Raw genomic sequence first — 25,416 nt, forward strand, 5'->3', positions numbered from 1 at the left:
GTGTTTGTACCTGTTATCATTTCCTTTTCGTTTTGTACCCGTGACCGTGTATTCATGACTTGTTTCTTTCTCAGCATGCGAAATATGGATAAGTAATAAGGAGGATCGCAGTCACTGTTAATATGTTTCCTTTTCTGCAGTTGAACGGTTAATAGTGCTTTATTGTAAGGAGATCCACCAATGCTGACACCTATGCTGTCTAGTGTGAAGGTGTTGATGTTCACTTTAGAATATGTAGCTTTGGGTGTCACTTCTTATGGATGTGTGTGTGTGTGTGTTGGGGGGTTGAGGATTGTTGTCGCGCGAGCGTCTTCTTTCTTTTTGTGTTCCTGTGTGTTGTTGAATCTCCCTCTTTGTGTGTGTCCCGTCCCTTGCTTGTAGGGTCTGTGGGGTGGTTTTGTGTTCTTTTTTTTGTGTTCCATGGGCTTGTTGAATCCCCCTCTTGGTGTGTGTCCCGTCCGGTGCCTGTAGGGGGGGGGGGTGCCTTGCTGTTGTGCGCGAGACTCTTTTTTTTTTTTTTTTTTTTTTTTTTTGGGTCTAGTTTCGTGTGCAATGTGTTTCGTGCTTTGCTTGCGTTTGAATACTTTTTTATGTGCCTTTTCCTTTTTTCGGTGCTCTTTGCGCCTCATTTCTCAATTTTTCCTGTGCTCACTCCTTTTTTCTGTGGTCTTGTCCGCCTCTCGCGGCCCCTCCTCCTGCCTCTCTCGCCCTCTTCTATCCGCCTTTCTCGGCTCCTCAGCCGACCCTCGCGGACTCTTTTTGCGCCTGCGCAGTACGTCTTTTTGCAGCTACGGCCCATTGCCGGATGTGCCTGCGTCCATCATCCGGTTTAGCATTCTCGGTTAGTAATATGGATACACGGTGGTGTCACTCTGGACATGTTAACGTCAAAATCTCCACTTGCTGCAGGGATATCGAACTGTTGGCCGTAAGTTTACGTCCCTACTATTTGCCCAGAGAGTTTGGACAAGTCATTGTTGTTATTGTATACATTCCTCCTCGGGCAGACGTGGAGTCAGCGAGTGACATCATCCATTCCGCTGTTGCTAAGTTACAAACGCAGCACCCTGAGGCGCTTGTGCTAATCGCTGGAGACTTTAACCATGTGACGCTGGACAAAACATTGCCTGCATTCTCCCAGTATGTGGACTGTAACACCCGGGGAAATAAGACTATTGATTTACTGTATGCAAACGTTAAAGACGCATACAGCGCCACCCCGCTGCCTGCGCTTGGGAAAGGAGATCATAACCTGGTTCAGCTTCAGCCTCACTATAAACCAAAAGTTAGAGTCCTACCTGTAACCACACGATCATTCAGGAAGTGGACCCCGGAGGCTGAGAATACTCTGAGAGAACTTTTTGGAACTACAGACTGGGATATCCTGCAGGGATCTCATAATGAAAACATTGAGGAAGTTGTTGACTGCACTACTGACTACATCAACTTCTGTATGGACATTGTAGTTCCAGTAAGAACAGTACGCTGCTATGCTAACAACAAGCCATGGATTACAAGTGACATCAAGGGCCTTTTGAATCAGAAGAAAAGGGCTTTTAAAGACGGTGATCAGCATGAGCTCAAGCGCGTGCAGAAGGAACTCCGAGTCCAACTCAGGGCGGCGAAGGAGCAGTACAGGAGAAAGCTGGAGCAGAAGTTGCAGAATAACAGCATGAAGGAAGTGTGGGATGGGATGAAGATCATCACTGGCTGCAGCTCAAAGCGGGGTACCACCATTGAGAGAGACATGAAGAGAGCAAACCAAATGAACAACTTTTTTTAACAGGTTTGACCACCCTAACCCACTCTCACTCTCACCTCGGAGTACTGCACCCTCCACACATCCTTCTGCTGATACCAGCATAGGAAAAACATCCCCACCCATAATAACAACAGCGCAAGTGAGCAGAGAGCTGAGGAGACTTCGTGCCAGCAAAGCAGCGGGTTCAGATGGAGTATCGCCACGACTGCTGAAGGTCTGTGCATCGGAGCTGGGGGGTCCTCTACAGCGCATCTTCAACCTGAGCCTGGAACAGGGGAGAGTCCCGAGGCTTTGGAAAACATCTTGTATCACCCCAGTCCCAAAGGTATCACGTCCTAGTGAGCTGAATGACTTTCGGCCTGTTGCTCTGACATCACATGTGATGAAGACCATGGAGAGGCTGCTGCTTCACCACCTTAGGCCACAGGTTCAACACGCCCTTGACCCTCTGCAGTTTGCATATCAGGAGAAGGTGGGAGCGGAAGATGCCATCATCTATATGCTACACCGATCCCTCTCTCACTTGGACAGAGGCAGTGGTGCTGTAAGAATTATGTTTCTAGACTTCTCTAGCGCCTTCAACACAATCCAACCTCTGCTCCTTAGGGACAAGCTGACAGAGATGGGATTAGATTCATACCTAGTGGCATGGATCGTGGACTATCTTAAAGACAGACCTCAGTATGTGCGTCTTGGGAACTGCACGTCTGACATTGTGGTCAGCAACACAGGAGCGCCACAAGGGACTGTACTTTCTCCGGTCCTGTTCAGCCTATATACATCGGACTTCCAATACAACTCGGAGTCCTGCCATGTGCAAAAGTTCGCTGATGACACTGCTATCGTGGGCTGTATCAGGAATAGGCTGGAGGAGGAGTATAGGGACCTAATCAAGGACTTTGTTAAATGGTCCGACTCAAACCACCTACACCTGAACACCAGCAAAACCAAGGAGCTGGTGGTGGATTTTAGGAGGCCCAGACCCCTCATAGACCCAGTGATCATCAAAGGTGACTGTGTGCAGACCTATAAATATCTGGGAGTGCAGCTGGATGATAAATTAGACTGGACTGCCAATACTGATGCGCTGTGCAAGAAAGGACAAAGCCGGTTATACTTCCTTAGAAGGCTGGCTTCCTTCAACATCTGCAATAAAATGCTGCAGATGTTCTATCAAACAGTTGTGGCGAGCGCCCTCTTCTACGCAGTGGTGTGCTGGGGAGGCAGCATTAAGAGGAAAGACGCCTCACGCCTGGACAAACTGGTGAGGAAGGCAGGCTCTATTGTTGGCATGGAGCTGGACAGTTTAACATCTGTGGCAGAGCGAAGGGCGCTCAGCAGGCTCCTATCAATTATGGAGAATCCACTGCATCCACTAAATAATGTCATCTCCAGACAGAAGAGCAGCTTCAGCGACAGACTGCTGTCACTGTCCTGCTCCACAGACAGATTGAGGAGATCGTTCCTCCCCCAAACTATGCGACACTCTAATTCCACCAGGGGGGGTAAACGTTAATATTTAACATTATACATAGTTATTGTCTGTTTTTTTTTTTTCACCTGTATTATTATCATTCTTTAATTTAATATTATTTATTGTATCAGTATGCTGCTGCTGAAGAATGTGAATTTCCCATCGGGATTAATAAAGTATCTATCTATCTATCTACTGGTATCAGCTGACAAGTAGCCGCTGCTGCTGCCAGATCCCTAACACGCAGGTAGTGACAGCACACTGCATGTTGCAACAAACATTTTATGTTGACTTATGTGATAAAGTATTGCTTTGTGTGATTTTTAGAAACCCTTTTAGAATGGGGGGGGGGAAATCAGCACTATGATAAGCCACTGCTTTAGTAATGTCGCCCCACTTCTCACTTTTTCTCTCATAAGGCACAGCATGTATATATGAGATTTGTAACGGTTTGTTTCAGGGCAGTAGGCTAGGAAGGCTTCATGGTCTGGGCTGCAGCACGCATTTTGACCCACTCTTTGTATTGCAATTTATAGCGCTGTTGTAAATAAAAAGATTAGATAGATAGATAGATAGATTAGTAGTGCTCGAAGCTTTTGTCAGGACTTGTTTTCTGCATTTTCTATAGAAAACATTATTCTGCTGCTCATCTGACACTTTGAACCCTGTACCATCTCCAAAATTGAGCCATTGTTTTTCTTTTTACCAACCAGCTCTTCTTCGATAGCTTCCTTATCCGTCTACATCCTGTTGTTGCCTGCAGGACTTACCGAGTGAAGTGGTGGGGGAAAGGTGCACTGCGTTCAGAGAGGGAAAGATGTGGGGCAGGGTGAAGTTGTGCAAGAGACAAATGAGGAGAAGAGAAATGTGAACTGGCGGGTGTAAGAGTATCATTTTAACGCAACTTAGACTATATCGATATAAACGCTCAGACCTACCTAAATAAACAACAATCTGTCAGAAAAAACATTTTATAGGATTATGCAGTCAAAGCAGAACTCTTTGCAAATACATACCAGTAACTTCTTAAGAAATGTAACTTACAGAAAAAGTACAGCAGGGTCATATATGCATATAACATTGGACATAACAGGAGAAAAGGGGACATTCTAATGTTGCATTTGTAATTTTCAAGGCTTGCAGTTAAGAACTTTAGAGTCACAGTGCAGAAATATTTTGCTTACCATCTGACGAGTATCCAGTTAGTCCTCCAAAAATTACCAGGACATAACTGACGTCTAATTCTCTCATTATTTCATAAGCTCTCTCCTCAGTTGATGCCATAGCCTGCAAGAAAAACGCTTACACTGATACTTTTTCAAACACTGAAATTTTCAAGATTCTCTAACTGTAGGGAAACAAACATCACATTTAATCCTTTCATGATCTAAAATATATGCGAACAGTTAAAGTACAATAAAGCAGATTTGAAAAAGCAACAGAATATGGACTCTAATTAGAACAACTTACAGGATATGGTACCACTGCTTTCAGATCAATAAAATGTTTCAAATTCCTTTTCTTTTGTAAATTTTTTTTTGTCATTTTTACAATTACTTTTTGTAACGGGTATTGTAACTTACAAACATGAAGTTAAATAACACTTTTTTAATAGCTTTATGAGGAGAAAGTGGATGAGGCTTTCTAAAAGTAGTAGTTTTCACAGTATTAGAGTGTGAATGGATACCAAGTTCCTTCCCAATAAGAATACTGTGGAAATTCCCTGATGTACTGATGCTGAATGATAATATGCCTGGTCCTGTGCCCATCAATTGTTAACAGTGAAAAAATAAATTATCAATGTGAACAAATAATGACATGATGAGAATTCCTTAATTCTGCAAAGTTATAAACACTGATCACACACATAAAAAAAAAATCATATTACATTACTCACCTGTCCCACCCGAGAGATATGCGTGTTATTCCATGTATTGTTGTCCACCAAAATAGTTCGGTTGGCCATAGCTGTAATCTGATAACCGTAATCCCACCAAGACATCACTTTTGCATCCTATACATGCAACAGTAAACAAGTCAGAAACAACACTCAAGAAGAGGAGGCCTGCATAACCTGGATTAGAAATTGCTTAACAACTGACCTCAGGAGTGTTGTGTCGCAGCCAGTAATATGCCTCTCTGAAGTCATCAAATATGATGCGACTACCATCACCACCACGTGCAGACAGAACAATGGAGGGTGAGGAATAAGCTTCACTGGTAACCCATGTTGAGTGGAATGTGTAAGTGATAAGGAAAAATGCCATGACCAAGATCATTCCACTGGCAACCTAAGCAAGACAGATTTAAATTTTTTTTCTCACCTTGTAACTTATGAAGACATAAAAGAAGCTTACTTTGTAATGATACATCTTCACCTAACAGGATTGACCAGAAACCATGCTATATTGCAAAGGCAGCAAGGATGGTGGAATGTGAATATAAACAGAAAGCAGGGGATTTAGTTATACTGGGTTCAGTGGTAAATAACAAGAGACCAAGGATAAAGCAAGACAGTTCTCTGGAACCTGCTTATGGATCAGGCACCTAATCAACTGGCAAACTATATTAGCACTGAGCAAAATATCTTAATACAGTATTACTCAGCAGGGTGCCTTAGAATTCTAAGTATAATCAGGGAAATTTGTTTTTTGTAGGTGCCTATTTCCTGTCTGCTCAATGTAATATTAATCTAACATAAAGAGTATCATGTCTGAAGAGAATTTCAAGGAACCCAGCAGCCTGCTATATATTCAAGGTATGTGAATCTACAAAAGAAGACGTTTGGGTTGCTTTAGCAATGTGTGCTATGGACAATGAAAAAAGAGATGCACCCTGGACAGGTAGGCAAGAGAATAGAGGAAGTCAAAGACAGATGTGGAAGGTTTAAAGAGATGTGCGAATTAACAATTATTTGTAACAATAAAACTAAATTTGATTTAATTACACATTTAAAGATTCCCAAAAGAACAATAAAAAACATACAAGACAAACACACTATCTATATATATAAAATTCTTTTCGCATTTGAAACGGAAATTACGTATGACCACGCGATATGGAAATTACGTATGAAACGGAAATTATGTATGACCACGCGATATGGAAATTACGTATGACCACAGAACATATTATAATACAGGAACTAATCACTTTGTTTGTGGACGTCATTTTAATATCGTCTTTATGAATTGTTATTATTTGTGTGAGAGTTATTTTACTGATATTAAAAAGAAGTAAACACAAACACGCCGATCTATCCCATAGAAGTGCGCCCCGCGTCGCCCTCTCCCAGCCCTCCTCTCTGGACTACAGCGCTGAGCTGTCCGCCACCAGGCGCGTTCTGACAGAGAAGTTTTATTTATTCGTCCATGTGACTGTCGCGGAAACTGCCACATTGTAACTTTTTTTTTAGTTGGCAGTACTTGATAGTAGAAGAGATGAGGAAAACAGCTTTGTGTCTTTCTACTTTTTAACTGCGCCGAGCTGTAAACAATGTGAAGACGAGACCACCTTCAGTGGCAAGGGGTCGTGAGAACAAAGGGAGGCGCGGAATGTCGGGCTGCTCCGCTGGGTCGAGAGTTTTGCAGTTTCGGGCAGCGTCCTCTCTTCTCGCACTGTTTGTGACACTTCAAGTGCCCTGTCGGCTCCTGCGAGAGTGGAAATCTTTGCAATTGAGTGTAATCGGCACCATGGAAGCAGGACTCTGTTTGTAAATTGCCCTGCACGAGCACTTACTGTCCCTTAAGGTGAATTCGGGTCACTAAAACCTCGCAACATTCAAGGTTGCTTTTGTGATCAATTTTAAGAAGATGGAGAGTTTACATCTTAGAAGATGTATAGCCCTCTTCATGTAAAGTGTTGGACTTGGGAATTGTTTGGACCTTCTGCCCGTTAAGCACGGAAGGGCAGCATCCACATTTATCAGAATTATTTTACTCTTAAAATCACAGGCACATAGTGCAAGGTTGTCAGGCAGAAATTTGGATGATCACATACAAAATGTAATTTCTATACCACAGCGGTTGTGTAGCGCCTTTCAAAAGGGATCTACTACCGAGAAATGATCCAAATACATTTTAGCTGCTGTTAGTACTACTTACCTGTTGTGTTATACCGCCTTTAAAATGTAGTTTACACGAAACCACTCCAGTAGTGCTCAATGTATCTTTAATTCTTAAAATGTTAATGTTTTACTGTTTAATAACATATAGACTACTTTTTATTATTTTCCCCTTGCACTCAGTGAGCGAAGCCACTGGGTAATCAGCTAGTAAGAAATAAAACTAATATTTAAAAACTTGAGCAAATTCAGAAAGTAATTAGAGATAGCAACATAATTACGATGCGGGTGGAGGTTTTTCTAGACTTCAGTGAAATTTAAAAACTATGTATGAAAAGAAAGTGAATTCCAGAGCAGGGATGTAGTGAAACTTTAATCCCCACCACTACATCTGAGGGGCAAAATGAAACGCTAGGAAAAAAAAAATGAATGAATTAGATAAGTTGGTTTAACCTTTATGTTCAAATTAAAATGCTGGCTTTTTTTCTTTCATCAGTGACCATAATAGTACCAGTTAAGGGGAATTTTGTTAGCTTGTTTTTACTTAGTCTAGTCTAATGAAAACACTACAGTACTGGGAACACAAATGCTTCATACTTTTAAATATTTTTCAACCAATTATGAAACAACTGGCTGATCACATATTAAGAAAGAATCTCAACCAGTTTCACTTACTGGACTGATGAATTTCTAGTTTACGATTATCTCAATATTGCAACTTGCCAATATGTCTCATTTCTCTTATTTTTCCCTCTTCAACTGTATTTATTCATAACATGTTATGCACACTGTAATCTGTATGACACTTGAAGATGTTTTAGTCTATAATGACTATTATTGAATAGTTCTTATACTTGCAGTATACCACAAATGTATGTGTGCTGAATTAGTAATTTTAAACATGATTTTCCTATACAACCAAATATTGCTAATTCATAACATACCAAAAATAAATAAAAAATAGACACATCCAACACTTAACACATGCAACTGTTGCACATAAATTAAAATTTTAAAAATCCTATTGACAATAACTGACATTTACAGAATCATAACTATGCAAAACATCAAATTAATGCAACAACTTTTCACCAAAAAGTCATTTTGACCAATCTCTTGAATACATGCCTCTATAAACAAATCTTGTATATATTAATTATAGATAGTTACAGAGCTGTGACAATTGTGTGCACTTCAATGGCATAAATGTATAATGCATTTTTTCATTACCTCATTCTTGATGGGGTATGTAGAATCTTGTTGTTTTTTGGCCTTTTTCTCAGGGCGGCTGACATCCAGGTTCTTCATGTAAGTGGTCAGAACCTGAGAAACACCGATACCAGAAAGGATGCACATCACAGGAGCCAGGACAAGCATGAGACGTACCTATGAAAAAGTTGACAGCAAATCTAATGTAAAATTACACAGTTCACATTATTTTATGTTCCCTTTAATATCAAAGAATAATTGTTTCTGAAAAATGCAGTAGATGTACTGTACTGAATATAAAAAGGTCAACTAGAAAAGGAAAACAAACAAGGTGGAACAAGTAGCAGCTTTTTTAAATTCAGATTTTTATCAATAAGCAATACATATGAAAATAAACTTGTATAATTTGTGCATTCTGGTACCAGTGTTGGGGACCTAATCATATCTAACCAACCAGTATGTACAACATTTATATAAATAGAGTGGAACCTCGGTTCATGAACATAATTTGTTCCAAACCTCTGGTCGTATACCGATTTGGTCGTGAACCGAAGCAAATTCCCCCATAGGATTGTATGTAAATACAATTAATCCGTTCCAGACCATACGAACTGTATGTAAATATATATTTTTTTTAAAGATTTTTAAGCACAAATATAGTTAATTACACCACAGAATGCACAGTGTAATAGTAAACTAATGTAAAAACATTGAATAACACTGACACAAACACCCAGGCTCCCTGCTCAGCTGCACGCGCAGGCAGTCTCTCAGTCTCTCTCTCTCTCTCTCTCTCTAGCACGCGAGCCCCCTCTCTCTCTGTAACATTACAGGAGTTCACGCTAATAGCATTACAACCCGATCGCTATAAACACTCTTTTTAAATGAGTTTTAAGCACAGGGGGAACAAAAAGGAACATTTGAACAAATCCGAACTTTATTTAAAAGCCAACAAAGAAAGTAACATTACAGGAGTTCACGCTAATAATATTACAACCCGATCGCTGTAAACACTCTTTTTAAATGAGTTTTAAGCACAGGGATAAAAATAAACATTTGAAAAAAGAGAAAAGTAACATTGCAACACTTTCTTCTCACAACTCTTCACTTGCTTAGAAGCCATGGTTAACTGCAAAAGCACACAAAATACCGTAGAGCACAAAGAGTTAACAGGTAAAGCATGCATGTCTGACTGAGAACAATGAACAGGGAGAGGCTGAACACGTTCTTAAATACAGTAATCAGCGCGTACGAACCGGAAGGGAAATGAAATAGAGCACAAAGACTTCACAGCGAAAGTACGCACGCACGTGCAAGCACGTACGTCTGACCGAGAACAATACAACACATGTGGAAATCATTGGCACGCACAAACCGAAAGGGAAACTGGCTTGTTCGTATACCGAGTGTGTGGTCATGCACCGAGGCAAAAGTTTGGCAAACGTTTTGGTCGTAAACTGAGTTGTACATGTACCGAGACGTTCGTGAACCGAAGTTCCACTGTATCAGATATTTAATAAAGTTTACTCCAAAGTGTTATACACTCTGTTTTCTGCTAAATGAGAATTCATTTCTTCCGAGTGTGCTACATACCATAACCGCTGAGAAATACATGCTTGTCACTCCATACATGATGATAAATATTCTGGCATCAGAGAGATTGTTGAAGCAGTAGTAAAGTCCAACTGTAGAAGACAGAAAATGGTTTAAGAAAAATGCATTAAATAATATATTCAAATAATCTGGGTATGATCAAATCAGTTAAAAATATCAAGCAAACCATATGTAGTGTTTCAGGATTTTTTTTATACAAAGATAAATGTTTTACTTCTCAATTATAATAACAATTTTAAGACATTCATGTCACCAAAGCCAATTCAAAAGCAGACATACAAAGTACAAAAGTATTTTTTTTTTCCCGAAGATATATTTTACCATCTCTGGCCCAAGTATCTCTAATGCAAAACAAACTAGGAATATAATTCAATCTATGAAAATGACAGACTGCTGCAGCTCTAAAGGCTTTGACAAATTCAATTGTTATACTGGAAAACACTAGTAGATCATTGTAAAACCCTTGATTTTATCATGGCAGTAAAGGATTTAGTCAGGATTTAAAATTCAGAATTCTTAAGAACAATTAATAGAAGACTCACATTTTCTAAGTAGTGCAATTTTAAATTTACACTTTCATGGACTTCATCACAGCTAAATGCATTAAATAACACACACCAAACTTAAATTCTAAGTAAAATAAGGTCCAGTTCAAAGCAAAAAAAAAAAAACATTCCTACCATCTGAAAGACAATCTGTATATTAGTCCAATTACAAAAGGTCTATAGACACACACCTGGAAACATGAAAACAAGCAACTGCAAATCAAAATAATAGGAAGACCATGTGGTTGGCTGGTGCTCAGAAACTGAAGCAATGATGGGAATGTTGTTCTTGGCATAAGAGGGGTCCAACAAGGAGTAGAATCGCCCAGTCCATGGAGAAATTTTGCCTGTCAACAATATTCAGTCAAGGTAGCACAAAGTCAATAAACATTAGATAGTATAGCCGTTTCCTGTTTGAATCATTATTTGAATTCATGTGTGTGTTTAAATAGATTAAAGAAATCCTACTGGTAATTTAAATTTCCTAGATGGCGATATTTATATTAATTTGGAGTTAATCTCAAGAAATGATTGCTGAAAGCTTACAGTGAAATTTTACCTTGAGTAAAAATACAATTATTCTCAAATAATGCAGAAATAAGTGAAACTTTAAAAACGTTATTTTAACATAATAAACAGTGTATTGACACATAACTTGCAAAATATTTGCTCCATGCTATACCATATGCAATATGTATGTATATATACACTGCATACTATATATAGTATATATTTAATGTTATACATTCAATTTAACTGTTCTATATACACTATGTACTCATGCCAATAAATTTGACATGATTAGCAATGTAGTAAGCATTTCCTTACCAGTCAACATAAGCACTGCACCCACTGACAGAAGAATGAAGCCAACAAGGGAGATGACACTCTTAAAAAGGACCTCAAATTGCTGAGGGTTGAGTTTGCTGCGCAAATAGTCCACCAAGGCATGTATCTGGCATAACCCAAATACACCAAAGGCTGCCATATGCTCAGAAGACTGAACAGGCTGTAGAGAAAAATGCATAAAACTGGAATGAAGTTGTCCATAAATTATCAATTTTTACTTAAAGTAAAGCACCAGTTACTAGAGGGGACTAATGATATACTGTAGGAACTGATGAAACAGTTTATACACAAGATTGGCTCACATTTTATAATATAGGGTGCATAAATGTTCATTTAAAAAATAATCTGGAAGCAAAAAATGTTACATTTTAGAGTTAAAAGTAGATAGTATAGTGGCTGCACAAAGTTCCAAGAGCCCAACTTTAAATGCTGGCCAGGTCATTGTGTCTGTGTTGTTTGCACACTCTTCCTGCCTCTGCATGGGTTTTTCTCCAGGTATTACAATTTTTCTTCTCACCACCTAAAGACATGTGTGTTGGGCCAATCTGTTGCCCTGAATTGACCTGGCTGACTGACTGTGCCCTGAGGTCTTCTCCAATGTTGACTCCAAACATGATTCTGCCACCCCATGATGTCAAAGTGAAATAAGAATGTTTTGGTTCATGTGTAGCTAAAGACTTTCAGAACAGTATCAGCAACAAGGAAGAAAAGAATCCTGGACAGGACAACAGTTTGTAATAGAACATCAACATGTAGGAACACGCACGCACACATACATACATCCATCCATCCATCATCCAACCTGCTATATCCTAACTACAGGGACACGGGGGTCTACAGGAGCCAATCCCAGCCAACACAGGGCGCAAGGCAGGAAATGCACACACAAAATCACTTATACTGTCCCAACCTTAAGAATAAAATCATCCATGAAAAAAAAAAAACAGAATGAGAAACTGAACACTTCTCAGGATGACTGGGGATGCAAGCTGTGAAACAGCAGCAGTAGAAAGTGTTACACCAACCCTAACATTTAACTAGCCAATTATGTTTATACTATAATGAACTTTTGCAGGTAGAAATAAAAAAGCAACAAAAACCATGATTCCATAAAATTCAATCCGATTACAACATTTGTTACAAGGCAAAACTATAGTAGCTGCCACATTTAACTTGACACATGCCCCAACACATGGAGGGGAGCAGCAATTAGTGCTGCTGATGCTACAGGGTAGGAGCCCTAAGACAAAATTCCAGACTGGTTGCTGTCTGTGTGGAGTTTGTATTTCTCTCCAAGATCTTGTGGGTTTTCCTGATGTTCTGGTTTCCTCTCACATTCAAAGGACATGCAAGGCTATCCTGCTTAGCAAATATAAATTTCCCTAGTGGGTCGGTTAGTGTGATCCCTCAATATACTTGCAACCCATTATGGGCTGATCCCTGTTTTGTATCTCATGCTGCTGGGATAAAAAAAATAGATATTTTAATGACATTAATTATTTTGAGAAACATACCAATGACTTTATACTGAAATGCCCTTTTTCATTTATTTTGGCTAAAATGCTAGAGAAATCAGATGACAGTAAATTGACTGTTGAAGTCTTTTTTTTTTAGGTTAGGTTGAACAGATAGCAGAATATATACAAATGAAACTCATTAATGCAAGGATGTAAATTTTCTGTTTTACTGTTGTTAATTTAACCTAATTAACCTGTTAAACAGTGTAATGTTTCTAACTCTTACTATAGACTAAAGGAAATATCCACTGTTGCCGTAAGGGCACTTGAAAATGTAATACTTCTTTTAGCCATAAAACATGCATTAAATAAAAAATGTCTCAGTTTGTATAATTAGGTACATGTTAATCAAAACATACAATTTCCTTGTAAACTATTTAAATTTTTCCACAGTAACAAAATACATTATTATTACACACTCTGAAACAAAACACATCCATTCTAAAGTAGTGAATTTATCAAATATACTTCAAATTATTTTCCAATTTGGCCCAGTCTTATATTTACTGATTACTGAGTAGTGAACATCAGCTAAGGTATCAATGCATTAATTCTCCTGTAGGAGAAATTTGACTTAGATCTGTTTAGATTTGTAGCAACTATTTATTGATGATTTGTGCTGTCTTGTGTGGAAAATGTCACAAATTCATACACAAGATTTTCATACAAATAAAACAATAGGAGATAAACTGGCTTGCGTCTTACATGAAAATATTTTTATACAAAAAAAATAGTATTTTAAGAAATAAACTAACATTTCCTATGTTCTTTTCTTCACCATAAAAATCAAAAAGAATAAGTATTGTTAGTAACTTAATTTATTGCTGCCATACGAACAAACACTGTCCTTTATTTATAAGACACGTAATGCCCCATTCATTTTGTATTGTAACTACGTGTTATATTAATTTCTGTACTGACTTCATGAAGAAAGCATCATATAAATTTAAACAGGTTCAACTATCATATTAGATCAGTGTTTCCCAACCTTGGTCTGGTGGACCCACTGTGCCTGCAGGTTTTTGTTCCAACCAGATTCCTAATCAGCGACAACACCAGAAAACACTGATCTCATTTAATTAGCTGGTACTTTTTCTCTTATTCTACATTCGGAAAAGCACAACAGCATGATTTTTATATTTATAAGACATTTACAAATATTTCTAATTTTGCTATAGATTTAAATGCTTAACTCTTGTTAATTTCATTATATTTTGCCCTTTCTCTGTGCAGTTTTCCCCCTGCGTTTGTATCTTATTAATGACAATTAAAAATGAGCATAGCAGACACCCAGACAAACAACACCGAATAATAAAGGCTGCAACTACTTTAGCATCAGACCCACTAATTGGTAAATAATGGATTAAACAAACAATTAGAACACCTAGAAAAGTAGAATGAAAATCAACATGAAAATATATATTTACCAAACTTAGTTTTCTAATTTCTATATTGTTCCCAAAACACAGAACTTGGGAAATAACACATCACTTAATTAGCCCAGGAGTCCAATTAAAAACAGAAGCTGGTTAGAACAAAAACCTGCAGCCACAGGGGGTCCCTAGGACCGAGGTTGGGAAACAAAAATTATATAAATTTATAACACAGAATTGTTTTCACATACGTGTAACAGTAATGTTTTACCTGAAACCCAACAAAGGAAATCTGCATTGACAGTATGGTCCCCAGACAGTACACAGTACAGTAGGCCACATAAATGCGATGGGAGAACCGTCCTGTTAGCATTAAAACCAGCACGTGAAGAGGGATCAGATTAATTAGGAAAACATAGCCCCCCCAAGATGAAACCTGTAACAAATGAAAGATTTTTTTTCTGTAAGAATGAGAAAATGCTTACTTAAAAACTAATCAAAGAAAAACTAAGGCACATGCAATACAATTGATAGTAATTGTTACAAACATTTGAAAAGAAACAAAAAAAAATATTCTAAATATATTCTAAATGCAAATTTTAGCACGTTTCTTTACTAAGCAGTGTATTTTTTTATTAAAGTATTCAAATGATATTGGATCATCCTGAAAGCATTTGCAAATGTTACTGTCTGTTATGCAAAACAACAGATGTGCATTAAATATTTTGAAGAGACTAGAAATAACCAGAAAACATTTGTGAAACTTTAATAACATAACATAACTCAACAAATACAAAATGCTAGAATCAAAAATAAAAATGCATTCTCTTGACAAGTTTTGGTTATGAGGTGGGCTCATCTGGCAAATGCATTTTCTTACAGCATACTGTGTATTCAATTTCTGCGTAAGAATAGGTGCGAGTTACTACCCCTACAGCCAGTACTGAGATTTTTTTATGAAGTATTCATTATTTTTTTTTCCATGAATATAAAACACTTAACTTTAAATTTATTACAGTGGCAGTCCACTTTGGATTTTATCACTTCCCCTTTGCCAGCTTCAGTTATTTTACATTGTGAAATTAAGCAGTCCCCTTGCTTAGCACTGTGGGATGATCAATACAAACTATGTGAAAAGCAGCATGTTTATGACGAGATAATGAGGTTAATTGGTGAATTTTAAGCCTGCTAATTTTTTTCTCTTTAATTCTTTGTTTTCTGTATTAAAAAGAAGGGAGAAAATGAGTCACGTATCTTAAAGTAGTTTTTTTATTTCTAAGCTTTCCACAACTAACCAGGTGTCATCATCAGAGGGAAAATGATTAAACAAAGGAATCAAAGTCAATATCAAAGACTGTCGCGCGTCCTTTGTCGGCTTGTGTAATAACAATACTGTTGTCATTCAGCAGCGATCTTATAGCCTTCTGTTCTTTTTTTAGAAATACAGGCAGTCAGATTTCTTGTGTGTAACTGGCTGGCCGGGGCACACCTTATTTCCTGTGCATTGTCTGCCAGTATCTAAAAAATCGACCACAGAGACAAGAAGCACAGTTTACAAGATTCCTTGTAATACATGCCCATGGTATATGTGAGATAAACATCTAAAACACTCAACATGTATACAGAAACATCATAATGCCAATAGAAGCAAAGACCCATGGTCTCTAATATACACATGCAGAAGTTCCACCAGACACACATTTAACTGGGACACTGTGAAAGTAAAATTCAGGGCCAATTCTAAGAGTGCCAAAGAGCTGGCTGAATGAAAATGCCAGTAACAGACACTTGGACTTGAACCCAGCATATGCAGGCTTAAAAAGTAGAACATCCAAATAATAAAAAACAACTTTATGACCAACACCTCCTGATCCCCATACCCCTGTTATATATAGCCTTAGATTCCTGTATATCTAATCATTTTCCTCTGATGACACCGGACAGGTTGTCAAAAGCTTAGGAATAAAAAAACTATTTTAAGAAACGCCACTCATTTTCTCCCTTTGTGGATCTCTAGCTGCAAATTAATATATAAACATGCATACACACAGTGGATTCAAAATGTATGCAGAGTTTGAGACTGGCAAATTTATTAAAATTTACAAAGCAAGGTGTACATTTTTGCAAATACAAACATCCAAAATAAAGTTCCCCCATTGAATTTCTGGACTCACTTTCCACAACAAATTGAGAAGCATGGCAATATGGGAGATAGGGAATAGACAGAACCAATGCTTCTCCAGATCAGGTGGTGCCGAGGTGGTTTTGCCAGTTAGGATGCACCCTCAGTACAACTCCCATAGGACGTATATATGACAAGGTATATAACATTCAAGAGAGTTTATATATAATCTGTCCTGTAAGCACCCAGATATTGTACAAGAGGAGCTTGGTTTGCCTAGCTCAGTATTTTGATATTTATAGAATGAAAATGATAGTGATGAGCATTTTTGATAACATGTACCATACCATATAGAAGTATGCTAAAGCACACATTGATGACCAGTAGACTGAGCCAGTCTTCACAGCTTTAATCCACATGTAGTAAGTCAGCAACATGCAGAAAATGGCAATCCCTGGAAGCATAAATATATGTATATTACAACTGATGGTCCTGCAGCTCCCCTCACCATTAAACTACATCTGCATGTGAAATATTCAAGTTACATTCAATCCAACAGAATAACTCTTCATGGAAAAGCAATACATAGTACTAGTTCTTTAATTTTCTTTATTCCCTGAAGTGGGGATTATCAGTTAAAATATACCTTCATTGTCATAAGACCCAGCGACAGAACGAGAGATGTAGCCTGGTACAACTGCAATCATTGCGGCTGCAAGGAGTCCTGCACCTGCATCCTAGACCAAAAAAAAAAAAAAATCAGAAAAATGTAAAAACTGATTAACAGTATTTCAGTATCTTCCTCTGCACTCAGCTAAGCCAAGAAAATGCTTAAGTCTCCCATGCCAAAAAAAGAAACTCTACAGCACCTAAGAAAGTTCATCAACAAACAGACCACCAACAATTTGTACAATACATCTAGGTTAACCTGCCAGATTTATATAAAAAAATTATTACGTATGCATGTATGTATGTATGTGTCACATTCCCAGAACAAAAAGCATACAAAAGCAATAAAAGTATCTGTGCAGAACAGAACAGTTATTAAAACAGGTAACTTTTTAATATACTAATGGGGAAACATTTATTGCCATGGATACAAACAAAGATCAGGGAAAAAAATTGAGGGATTTATTAAACATAGAAAGACATAAGTAAACAAAAGATGTTCCAATGGACTTTGGGAAAATACAATGTTAAGGTTCATAGTGCAGCATTTTCAATGATTTCAATAAAACCAAAGTAAAACACAAACAATTAAAATTACATGAATAACCAGACTGTTTTTTTAATTTTCTATCACAGACAAAAGAAAACTTGACACAGTAAATGTGGCAAGTATAAAAATACTATACAAAACAGCATGAGTCACAAACCTTAGCTTTCTTCTACACTGGTAAACATACTGTTTACTGTATGTTGTGTGTGTAGTGGGTGACGTGGCTTGATTACACTGTTTACTTGTACTAAATATTTTATTCAATTTATTTAAAGGATAACAAACCATAAATTGATATCAAAGATGAGCACATAAAATATTAATTAAAAAACCATCTACCCACTTTGTGAATTGTGTTCAGGGATGCAGGGGAGCCAAGCCTACCTTGGCACAACATAGGGTGCCTCATCTCTGTGTTTCTGCATCATTAGTAGTACTAGGGTGTTGTACCGTGTTAGCCATTATGAATGTAGTGAGAAGTCAAGCAAAATGACACCTTTTATTGGCTAACTAAAAAGATTACAATATGCAAGCTTTCGAGGCAACTTAGGCCCCTTCTTCAGACAAGCCTCAGTTGCCTCAAAAGCTTGCATATTGTAATCTTTTTAGTTAGCCAATGAAAGGTGTCATTTTGCTTGACTTCTCACTTCATCATTAGTGTAATCTTGGCTATGAATCACTTATGTTTATAAGCACTCTAAGACACCACTAGTATGCAACTGGTATTGTGTGTGCATCATAACAATGTATAGGAAAAGGTTTACTTTAAAAACTTCATCTTATAGTACAGTTTTTGTGGACAAGGTAAAAGTGAAATTAGCTTCTGTCTTAGATATTTAATAGCTAGGCATAGTTTCTATTAACCCTGAATGGAATACACACACTGCTTTTTTAATCTAGTTTCACTTGTTTCTTCGTTATTTTCATTTTTGAATGAATTTTTGCTAAAGTTATTATGAAACACATTCAGTATACCTATGACAAAAACAAAACCAACATGCTGTTTTGAAGTCTTAAAAGATTTTCATGTTTACAAAATATTGTTGTTCTTCATTGCCTATGTATCATAAATCACTCTTACCTTGAGTTCTTTAGTTAGATGGTAGGTGACAATGGCTGTAAATGAGGAAAACAGAGGTGCCAAGAAGACACACACATTCCGGATATCTATGGTGATATGAAAGAAGTGCAAAATGTGGTACAGAGCAGCTGATGTGATCATTAACCCTGTAGGATTAAAACATCTTGAATTAGATAATACCCAAGAACAGCACTAAAACACTCAATGCAAAAATGCAACACAAGTGAAAGCAACTTTGCCTAAGAACAGTAAAGTGAAAACTAAATAAATACTTTCAAGTACAAATAAACAAGGGTCACCACTTTTAATGGCACACCAAAATGCCGATTAAAGCCACTCTCGCTTAACTCAACAGCACTGTACAAACTGAGGAACTGAGTGAAAGGTGCACATTAAATACACACAAATGCATTGAAGATAACCTTTCAGAAAATACATTAAAAAAGAAAGCACAACTTGTTTCCTTTTCGTATATTTTCAATTGTGTGATTAGACTGAATACGAACGTATTCACTAGTAGAATTATACTTACTCCCAAACAACTACAATATTCACTTTGGAAAATTTCAGCTATTCATCAACAAGTAGATCACCGTTTCTGGTATTGATTTCCAAAAATATCCTGAAGCATTAAAAGTAAATCCAAATATTTACTTTGAAATAATGTAGTTTATTAAGGCCAACTGAAATGAGTTGAGAAAGTATCTCAGATTTCTCTCAGCTGTGAGCTAGACAAGCACATTAAAAGCAACTGAAACAATGTTTCAAATAAAGTAAAAGCTGAACATCAGTAAATTTGAAAAATTATGGTTTATCATCCAACAGACAACATATCAAAATATTTCGTTTTCTATTTTGAAAAATATGCTGTATTTCTTTACAAGTTCTGTTAAGCATACTGTTATCTGCTAAGTGTAGATGGAACTAAAGACATATACAAACTGTAAAGGATTACTGTATCATAATATTTTCAGAAGCCACATTGTTCACAACAACATCCTAATCTAGCAGCAAAGAAACCAAGGCCAGATTAAGCTTGGAAGAAGGTGCAGTTCGCTGTTGGTCACTATCATTTTTATATCAACAGAGACTCGTATTTGAGTTTAATAAATAAAAAAAAACTTCAGTATGCCTAAAAGGTATGAACAATGTAAAAGATAGTAAAAGAGTTCACATCAGTCAAAAAAAAAAAAAAAAAAAAAAAAAAAAAAAAGGAAATGGAAAATGTGATCAGAAGCATAAACCAAATGCAACATTAACCTAAGATGCAAGTTTAGACATAAAAGTTTAAATTAAACAAACATTAATTTTGCTATCTTAATGAGTTTACTGTCTTACCTGGGTAAATTGTTCCTCCAATTATTCTTCCCAGAGGGTACCAGGCCCTGTCATCAAACCAGTTATGGAATTTGTAAAAACCTTCTTCTGCCAAAAAACGAGTGGTACGGTAGTTGAAGTATCTGAAAGTATCAAAGACAAACAAAAAGACCTAAAGAGTTCATCAAAACAGTTTCAAGTCATATAGAAACACAAGTGTTTCTTAGAAAGGTTTCTTTCAAGAAAATCAGAATAAGTAAAAATTCCTTCACACTGTCCGCTCTGTCAAAAACCATCTAGAATAGATACTCATTTAGCCATATGGAAAGGAAATTTGTTTTCATTTTAACACTATAAGATCAAAGTGTGAACAAAATTAAAATATTTGTTGCCTTTTCTTCAAAATGTTATTATTGCATATTTTCAGGAGTATTTGGTATGACATTTGGAAGAGTATCAAAATTTCTGAATCTACTTTTAACTTCTAACTATATACTAGCATTCCACAAAATAAACGCAAGAGAATATGATTCTATGAAGATGATTCTAGCAACATTTCTTATAGGAGTCTACAGATTAATTAACACCCATGAGCATGTCTTCCTGGGCTGTATTCTTTCACCAGCCTTGCAATGTATTTTCGTAAGTGAATGCGGATGCTAATGGCTTCTCTACCTTTAATCCTAATAGAAACAGTTTACTTTAACTTCCAAAAACCCATTGACTTCTAAATTATATACTTTGCATTTCTCCACATCTATGATATTTCTTTCAAAAGTCTAACAAGCAAACCTGACAAGACTTTTCCTATTTAAATCAGGCTAACAGTCACTTAGAAAATGTTCTTTAATATATCTTCTCACTGAAGCTGACCCATCTACTTTAAAATCTTTTAATAAGAGGTAGGACTGTCAGATTGAACTTCACTATTCAAATATAATTCGAGGGCAAAAGCTGATATTGGATAGTCAAAAAAATGGCTATTTGTTTTACCCATGCTAATTTTGGCATTGGGGAAAAAGAAAAGACAGTGGGGCAGATTTTGATGGCTCTTAACTGTTAAATAATTATTTATTTATATATATTTATCCAAGTACTGCTACAATTCACCTTTTTTGTTTCTGCTTGTTCTTACAGTGGCAGCCAGTGCAGCCATTACCATAGTAATAAAGTAAAAAAAGCATGTGCAAACATACATGCAAGTTTGAATATATTCGAATATTTACTTATTTTAAATTTTAATATCCAAGCCTTATTTTTTTGGCTAATTTGACAGCCCTACTAAGAACATTTACAGTTTAACTAAGCTGCTCATTGGGTAAATCTTGGTGCAATGTTTATCTTTAAAAATCTCATTTAAAAAAAGGTTTTGTTTTTGCATTCATTTTTATTTTCTTTAAGTTCCTTAGCTCCCATAAATTCTGCTTTTTGTAAATTGACTTCATTTTTACATATTTTGGGAAGCAAAGATCTATACAGGTTTCTTATGCATACTGATTATGGAAGTAAGCATTTGCCATTATTCATATTTCAAGTTCTTCTTGTTCTGAAGTAGGATATTTTCTGTTAACACCTGAGAATTTAATTTATAAGTCACATCTGATTACTGCACTTCCATAAATACTATCTTGTTTCATTGAATAAGATGGTGGTATTTAAATTAATACCCACTACACTAAATGTCTTAACTAATTTAAAGCAAATTGATCTGGGCATCTTTAAAAACTCATTCAGAAGTGTTACATTCATACCTAATTATTTTTTAGTGGAAATACATTAACATTTCTCACATACGAAAGCTCACTGGATCATAATACCTTAAACACCTTGATTGTTAATGAGAAAACAAAGACCCAGAATACATAGCATTTATCAAAAAATGACCACAAGAAACACTAAAATTATATTAGTGTCTTTCTCAATATCATTGTATCACAAGATCACCAACAATTAAGCTTGTAATGTGTACTTACGGATCAAACTCGTGAATTACACTCTCAAACCTCAAAACAGAGAATAGCCGTGTTGAAAAAGCTGCAGAATGAATGGAACATAACATAAATATAACATTCTCAAATCCGGTTGGGGTCTGATTCTGTGTTTAAATGGTAAGCCCCATACATTTACAATTACATACATATCAACAAATCATACTGCACGAGTGTTAACAAAGACAAAAAAAATACCCACAGAGCACAGCTGCCATAGATAAAATAAGCAGCTTGAGAAGTGTATCCTGCTTCTCATAGGACAACCGGAGAAACCCCAACTTCGTCATTCTGCTATGGGAAGGGAGGGGGTAAATAAATCGGGACTCCTCTGCAAAAAAAAAAAAAACAAAAGAAAATATTTAAAGCCAAAAACAGGTTAAATGTTAAGGACCTCAAGCTGTACTTGATTTTAGGGCAACAATCAATTTTCTACAAATAATTTCTAAGACTCTTTTTTATAGTTTTTATTAATTAGGCACACTTCCCGTCTTTCCTAAATGATAAGCTTACCCATTTTCAAAACAATCTGAATTTTTTACATATAAACTCCTCTACATATAACCGCTGTACCTTTCAATTCTATAATCTGTTTTAAGCAAACTATTTATATATAGTGATTGGCACTGCTGCATTTGTGATCTAGAATCCCAAATTTGAATCTCGTACCTCGTTCTTCTTCATGCAGAATTTGAATGTCCTCTGTGCGAGTTTTTCCCAGTTATTTAGATTTTCCTCCAACTATCATAATGTGTGTGTTAGGGCTAGTTTGTAATAGCCAGTTACCCTAAATGAAAGTAGTGTGGGGATGTAAATCTTGCAATGTACTGACAAACCATCCAGAACTGGTTCCAGTCTTGTGTCCATTCTGGCAGGACAAGCTCAACTGCATACAACCTGGGAACAAACCATCAACACACACACACACACACACACACACACTTACTTCCAAATGCAACAAGCTAATACCGCAAATGAACATAATAGCATGTCCTTGGATAGCAGAAGGAAACATGTTCCCAGTTGAAAACCAAGTAAAGGATTATACACAAACGTCACACAGAAAGTACACCCACTGAGGTAATAACCAGGTTATGACACTGTGACCAAAGACAATAATGCAGACAGTCACAATTAAGAGAAATCTGATCCCTATAACACAGAATGGATTTAAGTATAACAGTGATCAGATGATGTTTATGAATAAAAATTGGTTTGTACCCTGTAGAGTGCACAATAAAAACTTTAAACTACCAAATTAAATTAGTTCCAAATCAGATAAATAGAAGACTTAATGTGCCATTTAATCAAAAAGAAAAAGTGTACAATATGGTAAAGTATAGCCAAATGTATTAAAAGTCAATCTTCAGAATCAACACTGGAGCCAAAAACTAAAACAAACAATACTAAGTAATTTCCAACCAACAAACCTGTCTTTCTCTTCATTCAATTACTAACAACCTACCTGCCAGTCAGACATTTTCACACAACTCTTAATTTATATTTTGGAAAAAAAAAATCCAAATGACCTTTAAAGCCTCCACTCTGACCGCTTCCTCGCTGGCATTGACTTTGTGTTTGAGAGCTCAACAGAAATCCACAAGACTGAAGATTATACTTCAAACACTGACTGAACATGTATTAGAACATCACTTAGTTTACATGTGCTTCAAAATGTGCATCTGTGAGGGGGGGAAAACCCAACTCTGCAAACATTTTATAATGGTGATTACCTTGAATTGCACTATAGGTTTTTTAGATGTCACAAAACAAACAATGGCTTTAGCGCTGCTAGACAAATTATCTCCAGACAATTAATTTCACTATTAACCGCAGGGCATGTGAGGACAGTAAGCTTAAAGGCTCTTAGAAAAAATACTTGTAAAAGGCAAAGCTGATTTAAGCAGATTTTTTCAGCATTTTCATAGTAAAATAACAGTCAAGAAAGAGGAAGTGAGGTATACTAGAAGCATTAAGAGTGAAATTAAATACCGGTATACTGAAACTGAAATAGCAAATGCTCTAAATTGCTATTTCTCTGAAAATTCATGTAGTAGTAAGTAAAACAACATGTACAGAATAGGTTCTAAGGCTGGGGTTTAGATTCTGCTATTCATTTGTGAAAATTAGGAGCTCAGAGAATGGGGCACAAAATGGGTCAGTCATCATCCAACCTACTATATCCTAACACAGAGTCATGGAGGTCTGCTGGAGCCAATCCCAGCCAACACAGGACACAAGGCAGGAAAAAATCCCGGGTAGGGCGCCAATCCACCGCAGGACACACACACACACACACACACACACAAAGTACACACTAGGGACAATTTAGGATCGCCAATGCACCTAACCTATCATTTTTATGCAGATGATACTCAACTCTGCTTCAATGTTAAAAGTGGAACTTCATCAGAGCTTTCTCAGCTCACAACCTACCTTAGTGAAATTAAACCCTGGATGGAGCAGAACTCTTTAAAATTAAATTGCATTAAAACTGAACTCCTGCAAATTGGGACTAAAATGCAACTTATTAAAATGAGCTCCTTCCCAGTCTATCTTGGCGGTGATCTCATCAGACCTGCCTCTACTGTAAAAAATCTTGGTGTCATTTTTGATTCCTCCCTCTCTTATTCCGCCCACATAAATCACATTAAGAACTTTCTTACTTTAACCTCCATAACATATCCCGTGGTCCCTCCTTCCTCTCCTTCTCTAATGCGGAGAAACTTGTCCATGCTTTTATCACATCCCGCATCTAGCGGCTAGATGGAGAACTTCTGGCTGCTTTGTCTTTTACATCTTATTACTAAATAAGGAGCCATTAACACACTGAATGCAGCTGTTTAAGATTGAAATAAGCAATTAAGGGCGGGGAGACTTAACAAGCGAGACCACTAAAATGAAGCATCAAACTATCACTTAAGCAATAAGTGTTTCATCAGCAATAATTGATTGCTCATTAAGAAACTGGGTTGGAACAAAAACCTGCAACCACTGCGGCTCTCCAGGACTGACGTTGCCTACCCCTGTGCTAGACCATCAATTATGTTGTCTGTTTTTTTTTTTCTCTGAATTCACTGTCGTAATCTTCTTTATTGATTTATCTGGTTTGTACAATGCTATAGACTGCATACCCTGCCGTTCTTACTTATATTCTGTAAGTGCCTCGAGCATGGGAAAGGCGCTATATAAATAAAATGTTTTATTATTATTAACCTGCATGTCTTTGGACTGTGGGAGGAAATGCACAAAATGGGTAGTTCATATTTTTTTTTTTTTTAAA

At 36.8% G+C, this 25,416-nt stretch overlaps 1 protein-coding gene across 1 annotated transcript in view; it reads right to left on the minus strand.

The window, feature by feature from the left end:
* The window catches only part of stt3a (STT3 oligosaccharyltransferase complex catalytic subunit A), a 43,952-nt gene that overhangs the window by 12,583 nt on the left and 5,953 nt on the right, over positions 1 to 25,416 (minus strand). Inside the window, exons 2-15 of the mRNA XM_051932135.1 lie at positions 22,336 to 22,464; positions 22,119 to 22,179; positions 20,167 to 20,288; positions 18,829 to 18,974; positions 17,175 to 17,265; positions 16,876 to 16,982; positions 14,678 to 14,842; positions 11,496 to 11,676; positions 10,859 to 11,014; positions 10,102 to 10,193; positions 8,530 to 8,685; positions 5,339 to 5,527; positions 5,134 to 5,250; positions 4,421 to 4,523 (exon numbers count right to left, since the gene is read on the minus strand). Coding sequence (XP_051788095.1) covers positions 4,421 to 4,523; positions 5,134 to 5,250; positions 5,339 to 5,527; positions 8,530 to 8,685; positions 10,102 to 10,193; positions 10,859 to 11,014; positions 11,496 to 11,676; positions 14,678 to 14,842; positions 16,876 to 16,982; positions 17,175 to 17,265; positions 18,829 to 18,974; positions 20,167 to 20,288; positions 22,119 to 22,179; positions 22,336 to 22,423 — 1,774 coding nt within the window. The 5' untranslated portion in view covers positions 22,424 to 22,464. The remainder of the gene's footprint in view (positions 1 to 4,420; positions 4,524 to 5,133; positions 5,251 to 5,338; positions 5,528 to 8,529; positions 8,686 to 10,101; positions 10,194 to 10,858; positions 11,015 to 11,495; positions 11,677 to 14,677; positions 14,843 to 16,875; positions 16,983 to 17,174; positions 17,266 to 18,828; positions 18,975 to 20,166; positions 20,289 to 22,118; positions 22,180 to 22,335; positions 22,465 to 25,416) is intronic.

Source organism: Erpetoichthys calabaricus, chromosome 9, assembly GCF_900747795.2.
Source record: "Erpetoichthys calabaricus chromosome 9, fErpCal1.3, whole genome shotgun sequence".
In the NCBI taxonomy this organism is placed as follows: Eukaryota; Metazoa; Chordata; class Cladistia; order Polypteriformes; family Polypteridae; genus Erpetoichthys; species Erpetoichthys calabaricus.